The sequence below is a fragment of the Medicago truncatula genome, chromosome 4, assembly GCF_003473485.1.
Source record: "Medicago truncatula cultivar Jemalong A17 chromosome 4, MtrunA17r5.0-ANR, whole genome shotgun sequence".
NCBI classification, from domain to species: Eukaryota; Viridiplantae; Streptophyta; class Magnoliopsida; order Fabales; family Fabaceae; genus Medicago; species Medicago truncatula.
Window position 1 is genome coordinate 39,218,916 of NC_053045.1, and position 12,500 is coordinate 39,231,415.

Here is a 12,500-nt window from a genome sequence, read left to right on the forward strand (position 1 = left end):
TTTGTGTCAATGTTGTTTTGGTGCTTTTTTGCGGTAGTTAGAGCATTCATAATAGAGACACCTATTTTTAGATATTTAAATGAGTCTCACGTGTAGATGATTAATTTATAATTTTTGAACATTAGTATCTAATAAATGCTCAATCCCTCCAAACCAACCTTTTCACAAAAATTTCTTTAATGGGACCCACTAATCAACTATCAACAATAACTTTATACCATTACATTTCAATTTTTTAATATTAAAAGAGTATGAGTTCCATTTAAGATTGAAGGTCTTAAGTGAGACTCTACACCCTCCGATAACTAATATAAGCAAAATTTAATATTTTATATTAATTTAATAAATGATGTATGTGATCTATATTAAAGACTACATATATCATTTATCGAATGAATCTAAAATGTCAAATTTTGCTTATAATAGTGACCAAAGAGTGTACGTCTTATAAGACCTCGAAAAAATTTCTCCGCAATGGGATACCTAACAGGTCCTGGATCTTAAATGTTGAAGATCCTCCGAGTGGAGATGGTCTTAACAATGATTGCACCCCTCTTTGTGCTTGGATCATTGCTTCATTTACTTTAGAGTCTTGTTAACGAGTGCCTCCTGCACTCTTTAAGCATTCTAAATTAAGTAATTATTTTTAAAAATGTCAAAGTTTTCGATTTTGAATGTACTGACTACACAAACTTTTATAAAAAGTTGTCATTTAAGGTCTGGGCACTAGTTAACATTTCTCTTTATTTTATAATACATTTTTGACTTTTTTTTAATATAAAAAAAAATCATTTTTTCAAGGGTTTTAAACTTGAGCCAGAGAAACCTTCTTTATTTGACACTCCCTCCGTTCTAAATTATAAGTTGCGAAAAATTTATCTTAAATTATAAGTTGTTTTATAATATCAATGAAACATTAATTATTTTTTCTATTACAGTCTTAACTTTTTATTATTTTATCTTCTTTCAATCATTTAATTTATCTTTCCTAAACTATTTATTAAGAATAAAACAACTCATAATATCTTTTTCACATACAAAATTAATTTTCCTTTTTAATACGTGTCAAATGGTCAAAACGACTTAGTACATAGTGAATATCAATTACCATCCTGTTTTTGTCTCTATAAATGTGGCTTTTTATGAACATGTTTTTAGTTATAATAATAACATGTACATAGTGATATTTCTTTTTTTTTTTGGTAGATAGACGAAATGGCAAAGCCATTATAAACTCACACACATAAGTGGAGGTACCGGGGTTCGAACCCCGGTCATGGCATCCGGTCTAATAATTTCGACATTTTGCCAGTTGAGCTAGGACTTCTGGATCATAGTGATATTTCTATACATGATGATAATATAATGTTGACAATTTACGGTTTTATGACAGTTTCATAATACAATCCACTTATTAACATACGCATTCTCTTAATAAAATTGATTCTTCTAATTACAATGATTCTGATGATGCTCACTGTGTTGAAATTCTGCAGAAGATTGTCCTGATGTTACAAAAAGTCATTTAGGATTAGACATCCTCCTAAAAGATTACTATTGCAATGCAGTTTTACATTCGTATAATAAAAGTATCATGTATCCTTTGCTAATGTATTATGCTCTAAGGGACAAAAGTATAAAACATGCAACAGATACATTATTGTACAAAATCATTAATTTACCAATGATTCAATGGAGTTTATAGGTTTTTCATTTATCAGCTCAATAATATGGCTAAGCATTTGTTACATACTTGATTTGAACTGATGAATTTCCACTTCTACTGTGCATCATTTGCGCGTTTAAATGTTCCAGATCCTCCTTAAATATCCAATGATAACCACAATTTTTGACCTCCAAATGCAAACCAAGAGGCTGCTCAACTACAGCTACCAATTCAATACCACTAATATCATGCAATCCCTTCGTTATACAATTCATATAATAATTAATAAATTCTTCCTTAGTGAAAAAAGTTAACAAAGTACTACTATGAATTTCAATTATAATAGTAATTAACTTCAATTCACAGCAAATTTATCGCAATAGGGATTCCCTTATAAGCATCATGAATTTCAATTTCATTAAAAGATTCAAATGCGTAAAATGAGATGAATGAATTGATTACCTTAGTAGCAATGGAGTGAGTGAGGATAGTGCAGAGTTGGTCACCGACGTCAAACCTAAATTTTTCTTATTTTGTAACTGCAAGGTTCCATGTGGATAAAGATACAATGGAATTTGAAAAAATATATAAATAATTAACAGTGGTGGGACCCACTCTTTACTTTTTTTTGTGTCTATCTCTCATCAAATGACATTATCCATTTGTTTTAAGTAAATGGAGAGGATCTTAACTCAATTTTACACCATAAAACAATCTAGACCACCGGTTTAGATTGAATGGCTCAAAGGAAATCTCATTCCTGAAAAGATTGGTCTAACTTGGACCATTTTTTTCTACCATTAGACCGAATCTTCTCACTAAAATTACTCTCTCTCTCCCTCTCTCCATTTTGGGTTGGATCCGGGTGACTTTGAATTTTAAAAAAGATGACTTTGTTGACTTTGTCTTTCTATCTCTTTCACAATTGATCATTCTATCTCTTTATAATTAACTTAACGGAAATAAAGATATGCTAGTTGTTGTTAAAGAAGAAATAAACATTTTTCAACCCACTATAATGCAAAACAAATGAGGAATCAGAAGAATAAAGTCTACACTCTGCACCACTGAAACAGAAAACAACTTCTGGCTTTTCACAACTTGTCGTTTAGGGGATCTTCATCCTTGACGCGTCAGGTTTTTCCAAAGTGTCTTTGAGATTTGAATTTTGCAGCCATTCTTATCCGAAGCAGGAAGTACCCCAGATTTTTGACTCTGAAAACAATGTCGAAAGTTAGATCAATGCATTCAATGAGTTCCACTAATAGCTAATGAAAAGGGTAAGTGTTTTACTCACTTCATCTTCATCATCAGAGGGTTCATGGTGGCTGTAACAAAAACAGTGAAAACAAATAACAATGAGCAGCTTAACATAATTGCAGAATAAAAATCTTAAACCCGTCTATAATCACACGCATCTTCTGAATTCCCCAATATGTCCCCACACGAATTATTCCCAGATCAAATCAAAAGAACTAAATTAGGCTCATATATGAAAAGAACATAATATAAAAAACCTACTTCGCATATTAAGAAATAAAAAAGTCCATAGTTTTAAGAAATAAAAAAGCATAGATGTTACTGAAAAGGAGTTTTAAGAAACTACGTTGATATAAAACATAGATTAAGGAATTTTGAATAGCTTTCATGTCAATCAAGTCAACATTAAACTTTTGCTTATGATCTGAAGAAACTGGCCCAACATAGACTTAGTACATTTTGAAGAATAAATCATTTTTAAATACTAACCAAATACTAGTTTTTGAACTCGAAGAGCTATAACAACTAATCCAATATTCTCAAACTCAACTCGCATTATGTTTTCGTGAATTTATTAATTATTTCAATCAAACCTCTCACTTTCCACAAAGGAACCGAAACCCACGTCTAAGTGTCTGTCTCTATGTCGATTAAGTGTTCCAACATCTAAGCACTAGCCTGAGCCATGCTTAAGCATACTGCCCAAAAGTTTCCTCTCCATTAAGCATTCGATAAATAATTTAATGTGAACGCAGGGTGGGGGAATAATGAACAAGTTTTCCTAAACTAAGATTAAGATGAAACCACCTAGCTGAAGTTTGAAAGATAAGTTCTAGATTCCTTTTGGGGTTAAAAAAAGCAGGTCATGCTTTGGTATGTCAGGTGTTAAAAGTAAGAAAAACCACTCTAAACAATTAACAGTTCCATTTCCAAGCCAACAGAGTTTGTCCAATAAAACAAATTGATTCCGACTAGTCATAGTAGTCTTATTAGTGGAGCAATTTATTTCATCAACCATACTTTAATATTATGGAATGAAGTTAAATTAGTAAATTGAAAACCCCTTTAAAAAAAAATGAATGAAAGAATTTAAGAAAGAAAGATTTACCATAACTTGATGATGTTGGAATAAAATGTGTTTCACAATAAACCTTAATGAATTTTGATGATAACAAGGTATTAAAAATTGTCAATTGGTTATTGCTAATACTTGTTCAAGTGTACAAGACCATAGGCAAAGTCAATCAATTTCAATAGGTTTTGGAAGAACAATGGAGAGCAAAGGAATCCAAAGCATCTGAATAAAACTGCGTCTGAAGCTAAGAAGTGCTTCTAAAGTAACAAGTGTCTCTGAAGTAATGACATCATCAGAAGTAGAAGACCATCAGAAGCAAGATTTCATCAGAAGCTATATCATCACCAAAAGTTACAAGTGATCAGTAAATTTAAACTGAATATTCAAAGAAGCTGTTTTTCGTTTCAACCTCGTCTAAAAGAACGAAGAATTGTAAAGGAGGTATCAACGGTCATTTGAAGAGCACTGGGTACTTGTCCTTCGTTATCAGAGTTGACAAAGTACAAGTGTACAACCACTACCTCCACTACTCTGTTCTTGTCTACGCTACAAGACAAGACAACAGCTCTGCCTGCAGAAATGTTCCTTCAAGATGGGAATGAATTTGAAGTTGATTTTTCAAAGGACTACACCCAAATCAGGCAAAAGATTACTGGTGGATGATCAAAGAAACTCAACGACTCTTTAGACGTGCTAAAAAATCTCAACGTCTCTTTCACACCTCTATAGTGAAGACTTGAAGATTGGCAAGAGACATCAACACAAGTTAAAAGCGCCAAAACTCTGCCAAATTTGATTCTACAAAGCACTTTGAATTTCTGGACTGATTTGATACATCTTAGAAATTCTCAAGTCTAGAGTCTTTATTGCATTGTATTGTGAACACCACTGATTGTATATCAAGTGTTCAAAGTCAAACATTTTCTCTGTATTTTTGTTTGAATAGAAGCCTCTCGCCTGCGTGCTTGAGCATTAGAAGACTCTTGCTTTAGTGCTTGAGCATTGGAAGTCTCTCGCCTGCGTGCTTGAGCATTTTGAGAAGTCTCATACTTAGAGAATATTGAGCATTTGTAATCTTTGAGATTATTAGTGGAAATCTCCTTGGAAGTGCAAGGGGACTGGACTACTTCCGGTTTGTGGAAGGAACCAGGATAATTGCTTGTGTCTCTCTTTCTTTTCTCTGCTCTGTTTTATTCCGCTGCATATCTGATTCTGAACATCACATCAGAAGCATTCCTAACCTGCTTCTGAAGTGTTATCAGAAGAAGAATTTTTAGAGAAAAAGAAAACACAATTCAACCCCCCTTCTTGTGTTTTTCTCACCTTCAGATGACACAACTTTCTGGGCCTAAATCTTCCAATTGGTTCCGGACATCATCCAACTTTTCTGCATCAGCTGTTAAATGTCTCGAACTGTGTATCTTGATGTCCCCTAAATACTGGCAATTTTTTAGCATAAACGTAAGGAACTTGATTTCATATTCATCTCCATAAAAATTGAAAATGCATAGTCGATTGAGAGAAGATTTGAAACAGCAAGGCACTGAATTCAACATCAAATCTTCACCACCCAAGTAGTTATGTACCTATTTAAGAACCACTAAAGTCATTTGACAGAAATAATATTATTAAAGCCTTGAAATTGGCAAATATAACCACAAGTGCTGAATATTAAACATACCACCCCAGGAATCTCAAGAACTTCCAGTTTAGGAGTCTTTCGGAGAATGTCCATTAGTACTTCACTAGTGTTCTCGGGATGCGAAGAAAACACACCAAGATGTGTCAAATTGTAAAATGTTGAAAGGAGATTAAGAGTATCCTTTCTAGGGTAAAAACACTAGTAATGATAATAAAACTACGTTCAGTACTGTGATATAGATAAAATATGCAATGATTATAACAAACACGTAACTAAAGGTAACACTCCGATTAGGTATTATCATATACAATTTCAAAAAAGAACATGAAGATGATGAGCAAACATACCTGAAGAGTAGCAGCAGATAGTTTGAGAGACTTGACATTACTAAGTCCACTCAGTAGCTCAACTACACATTGAGCAGCATAAAGATCATAAGGTGGAAAGAGACCCCCAAGATCAATAGATGCATCAACTACGGAGGTAAGGTTAACAGGGATAAATTCTATTGTTGGATTGCATCTGCAACTTAACGATAAAAGATTAACAGCATCAATCTGCAGTTTCATATCATGATCATAACGAACACTAAAATGCTCAAATTTGATTCTCAACTTCCGTAATGTGGAAATTGCAACACTGATCTGCTTTATGTTCTCCCAATAACAATTGTACCATTCCAACTCTTGTAAGACAGAGCACCCAGAGAAAAGTCATTGAACTGACTTCTCATTAGCAAACATAACATCTGAAACTACTAATTTCTTCAGGCTAGGGAAACAGATACCACTAGGAATATGTAGAGTAAACATAAGTCCTAAGCAAAGTTCATTCAATGATTCAAAAGCTGAGAAACTGTGTGGTAACATAAACTTATTATTTTCATGACCTAGTGTAAGGTTAAGATTTTGTACTTTGTGCTTCACAGCAGAAGCTATTCTAGAACTAACTCTGTCAGTATCAACAGTAGCTCTATATATTTGAACAGTGAGCCTTTCTATGCAATTAGATTTGTTCATATTGTTTTTGAATTTCCAAACTGTTGTATTTGGATTTCCAAATTCTATTATCTACCGAAGTTGTTACTAGGTTGAGTCACGACCAGGTCGCTCTCTTTAAGACGTTTCGTGGCACTGCCTAAAATTGTGCAAGGCAGACTATCAACCACGCCGCCTCCAGGATAAAACAAGTCCAGCTACAACCGTGTGGTTAACTACTGCACTGTAGAAAACCGTTCGAGAATTACACCCTCAAATATGGTACTAAGACCACTCTTTAATACTGAAACCACTTTAATATGGTATTGTTACCACTCTGTTATGGTGCTGAGACCACTCAAATATGGTGATTCTAACTTTAAGTTCTCCAAACTATCAATATGATACTACGACCACTCAAATATGGTGATACCACCATTTCTCCTCAAATAAAAAATATTGAAATACTTTTTATATATATCGTTAAGATCATTCTTAATTCCGACGGGACATTGTTCTTCCAAATAGGGACTATGATCTTAAAAGTACTCTTTATTCTGAAGGGACATTTATCGAAGGGACTATGTTTTAAGACCATTCTTAATTCCGAAGGGACATTAAACCGAAAAGCGACTATGGTCTTAAGAACACTCTTAAATCCGAAGGGACAGAAAAAGGAGATGAAGAGAAGAAAGACTCGTCAACACAAGTCAAGAAAGGGAGAAGAGAGAAAGAGTTCCCGACAACTCAATGAAACTCTTTGGTGTGTTTTTTGAACTGAGTGGAGTCCTCTATTTATATAGAGATTCTGTAACTGTTTTAGCAAAAATTGCGACAACAGTTACTCTAGTGGATAAGATTAAAATGGAGTTTATCCATTAATCAGTTCAACAACACTTGTGGATAGGATCAAAAGAAACAAATCCACAAAAGTGGAGGAACCAAACTATTGGATTTGAATGAAGGAAATATAATAATAATTAAATTATTATTCTTATCACAACCACCATAAGCTAAATTTATGGAAAGTGATATTCTCGAATAAAATAATAATTACTATTATTTTTATCACTATCAAGTATTTAAAATTAAATACCACAATTTAAACACTACTAATGTGTGTGTTCTATTTTATGCGGGACCCCCACACTCTATTTTTTCAATTCACACAACATTAGATCAAAGTATAATTACTTGGTGTTTAATCTTTCAATTTTTCATCCAACATCACATCAATGTTCCAACAATCCCCCACTTGAATTTAAAAAATGGTTTCAATAATAACGTCAAAACGTTTCTATAAGGTTGCTAATAAACAAAGGTGTCGCCTACAACTTGAACCTTTGCATAGCGGATAATATTCCAATTTAACAAGAGTTGCTTACAGCATTGAACTCTATCTCAGACATAGAACCCACACACAAACCTTTTCCTAAGGTGTATTCTAAAAGCTCGTGCGTTTTATGGCCCTGCACGTCTATCCCGGTTTTAACGAACGTTCTAGGTATTCTGCCCCAAATACCATAGGAATCGGCCTAAGTTCCACATTCGCATAGGTGAGTCTATCAAGAGTACTCCTGTAGCTAGGTACTCCACTCCACATAGAGTATAGATCTCATTAAGAGTTTCTATTATCTCATCCTTCTGTCACTGGAGGAATCATGCTTTCTTACTTTTCTCATAGCATGTTCTATCACTCATGACTTGTTATTACCCATTGAACCTATTTATTGGGATCTCCAATCATTTACGTCGGGTTACCATCACTTGTGACCTTTGGGCATTAGTCCCATCCTATTGGATGTGTTTAGGACTTTCTTTCTAGTAATTCCTTTCGTCAAAGGATTGACTAATTCTTTATTAGTACGTGCACGATATACTTTAACCGTTCCTTTTAGAGCTCTCTAATCATTATGTGTTCGTGCCTTAATTATCGTCTCTCACCATTATGGTAACGATTCTCAATTTTTGTAATAGCTGCAGACTATCACAATAAATTAACACTTCAGACAACGGTTTCACCCACTGAGGGTTCTTAGCTAGCAAGCATCTTATCAACTTGCTTCTTCACTAGTTTTGTCTAGTGTTCTCATCTCAGATTCATTCCATAATATTATTTGTTTCAACAAATAACTCCTCCAGTGATGCTCAATGGGCAGTCACTGGTCGCTTTGAAACTCATCTGAAGGATGTTCAATTTTTTATCTTGTACCACTCATGTACAATATGATACTTCTCATTTGTATCTTGTACCATTCAAGTACAATAAGATACTTCTCATAATGTAATCGTAGAGTCATAATCTTCTTAAGGCACCTCATGACTCTTTAAGTAGCATGACAATGCTTCTCATCTGTCTACTAGTAAACTTGAACAAAAGTCTCACGACGTGGCCAACGTCGAATCTAATACATTCAATGACATGTCTAAAGACTGCCAATGATGCTCACACTCAAGTGTTCTTGAAAAGTTTTACACTTGCAAGTTTACAGTCAAAGAATTACATTTTCTTAAGATATTCTCAACTTTGTGAGATTCATCAGAAAAGTTCTCTTTTCTGATCTAGTAATCTTGAAACCAAGAATTACTTCAACTTTGTCTAGGTCTTTCTTATCAATGTTGTTGATAAACAATGATTTCATATAATTCATAACATGAATCTTTAAACCAAATATGAGCAAGTCGTCTTCATAGAGACATATGATCGTGCAAATATTATTTGTCACTTTCATTCACTTTATACTCATTCGATAGCATTAGAATGTCAAATTTTTCATGTCATTCCTTAAGAGTTTATTTTTGACCTCACAAAGAATTATCTAACTTACGGAACTTGTTTTCTAGTCCATGAATCACAAAACCTTCCAGTTGTTTAATATAGACTTCTTCTTCTAGTTCACCATAAAGAAGGCAACTTTCACATCCATTTGGAGTACTATCGAGTTATGAACGGCGGCTAAAGGGACTAGTACTCTTATGAATATGATTCTAGTGACTGGTGAATAAGTGTCGAAGAAGACTATATTTTTCTCTATCTAAAACCTTTGACTACAAGGAGAGCCTTGTATTCATCAACCGTACCCTCAGGTTTTAGTTCTTTTTCCTAAAATCCAAATACAACCGATTAGTTTGCAACTATGAGACAAGTCAACCAAGTGTCTTATTTTGTTAGACTCTAGAAAATCCATTTCATCGTTTATTGCTTTTTGCCATAATTCAGCATCCAATAAGGATATAACTTCTTTAAGGCTTAATGGATATTCTTCCAATGTATAAACTGAGTTCATACTCTTTAGCTATTCTAGCTTTCCTACCTCATCAAGGTTCTATAACATCTAGTACGATGTTTTCATAACTATTTTTGATTACATGAATATGATCAGATATAGTGCCCCCACTAGTTCTTGATTTTTAGAAGGAAATTTATTTTGCTCCCACTAGTGCCCCCACTATTCTTTAGTTTAAAGGGGTAAATATTTACATAGAAATCAGCGTCTTTTATAATTCTATGATCACTTTAACATTTAGGTCATAAAACCTATATGTTTCGCTATTTATAGCATACCCAATGAATATACATTCATAGGCTCTACTAGTGAGTTTAACTCTCTTGGGTTCGAAGTCCGAACCTATGTCAGACAATCCCAAGTTCAAAAAATAAGACAAGTTGGGTTGTCTTTTCTTCAAAAATTTCTTAATTAGAATTTTTGTTCTTAGACTTGGGTACTCTATAAATTTCAATTTTCATTATAAAAATTGAACATATCAAGCATATCAATTTTATTTTCCAAAATTCACAGTCATAAATAAATATGATAAAATATCATTTTATCATTTCTAGTTTATGTGCCATCAAGTTCACACATATCATAATCTATTATATTTAGAGATTCATATTCTCTAAATTCTGATTTATATGAACTTTTGGTTCATATATCTTGACTGCAATAAATAAAATTGTCTAATCATATAACGTTGGAACTAAGTCCAAGTTACTCGAGTTTAAAATTAAACGTTTGTTCACATGTGAAATATTAAAATCACAAAACTAATAAAATAGAAAGAGAATTTTAATTTTGAACCTACCATTAAAGGTGCAACCTTCTCCCACATACATGCATGATACACAAGTCTTTCTTTAAGTCTGAGTCAACTCAGTCTTATTCAGTAGAAATCTGAAATTCAGATTCTTTCGTATCTTTGTATGAAACTTTTGGAACAAATTTCTCATGCAATTTCTATTCATCAAAAAATCTTTTTAATTTGGTCCATTCCTTCATTTTTCAATATTCTCATACAAATAGAAATTACCATCTGGATGGTAAAAGTTTCCTCATGTTCCTCGATACATTCCATATATCCAATAAATTAACTTTTGATTATCATTATACCATTCTGTAGCTACTCCATGAAGCAAACCGATTTATATTCCACAACCAAAGTGGTTACTAGTTTCATGGTGTTGATTGCATAAATAACAAGCAGAGGAACAATTAATCCTTCTATCAAGTAAAAAGGATTAACTAGCATTATGTTATGCAAAATACACCAAACTATACGGATCTGTCGAGGGACAATTTTCTATCCACAATTAACTCCACACTTTACAAATAAAAGGGATATGTGAATTTCATACTGTTGTTGTTTAAAACAAGCACTTCGTTGTTTAAGTTGAAGGATGTAATTCTATGACTTGATTTATCCTTCATGTATGTAGGGACAATTGAAGCTCAACAAGTAACTTCTTCGGTAGACGTAGCAGATTGAAACGTCTTAAAATTGTTGTTTTTGAATTTCCAAACTGTTGTATTTGGATTTCCAAATTCTATTATCTACCGAAGTTGTTACTAGGTTGAGTCACGACCAGGTCGCTCTCTTTAAGACGTTTCGTGGCACTGCCCAAAATTGTGCAAGACAGACTATCAACCACGCCGCCTCCAGGATAAAACAAGCCCAGCTACAACTGTGTGGTTAACTACTGCACTGTAGAAAACCGTTCGAGAATTACACCCTCAAATATGGTACTAAGACCACTCTTTAATACTGAAACCACTTTAATATGGTATTGTAACCACTCTGTTATGGTGCTGAGACCACTCAAATATGGTGATTCTAACTTTAAGTTCTCCAAACTATCAATATGGTACTACGACCACTCAAATATGGTGATACCACCATTTCTCCTCAAATAAAAAATATTGAAATACTTTTTATATATATCGTTAAGATCATTCTTAATTCCGACGGGACATTGTTCTTCCAAATAGGGACTATGATCTTAAAAGTACTCTTTATTCTGAAGGGACATTTATCGAAGGGACTATGTTTTAAGACCATTCTTAATTCCGAAGGGACATTAAACCGAAAAGCGACTATGGTCTTAAGAACACTCTTAAATCCGAAGGGACAGAAAAAGGAGATGAAGAGAAGAAAGACTCGTCAACACAAGTCAAGAAAGGGAGAAGAGAGAAAGAGTTTCCGACAACTCAATGAAACTCTTTGGTGTGTTTTTTGAACTGAGTGGAGTCCTCTATTTATATAGAGATTCTGTAACTGTTTTAGCAAAAATTGCGACAACAGTTACTCTAGTGGATAAGATTAAAATGGAGTTTATCCATTAATCAGTTCAACAACACTTGTGGATAGGATCAAAAGAAACAAATCCACAAAAATGGAGGAACCAAACTATTGGATTTGAATGAAGGAAATATAATAATAATTAAATTATTATTCTTATCACAACCACCATAAGCTAAATTTATGGAAAGTGATATTCTCGAATAAAATAATAATTACTATTATTTTTATCACTGTCAAGTATTTAAAATTAAATACCACAATTTAAACACTACTAATGTGTGTGTTCTATTTTATGCGGGA

At 33.3% G+C, this 12,500-nt stretch overlaps 1 protein-coding gene across 1 annotated transcript; it reads right to left on the reverse strand.

The window, feature by feature from the left end:
* Positions 1 to 5,326: 5,326 nt before the first annotated feature.
* LOC25492933 (putative F-box protein At1g58310) lies at positions 5,327 to 6,662 on the reverse strand. The gene is made up of 4 exons (XM_024780673.1): positions 6,431 to 6,662; positions 5,991 to 6,328; positions 5,683 to 5,841; positions 5,327 to 5,587 (listed from the first exon to the last, which is right to left on the reverse strand). Exons 1-4 carry the CDS (start codon positions 6,660 to 6,662, stop codon positions 5,327 to 5,329), a joined length of 990 nt encoding a protein of 329 aa, XP_024636441.1.
* Positions 6,663 to 12,500: the final 5,838 nt, after the last annotated feature.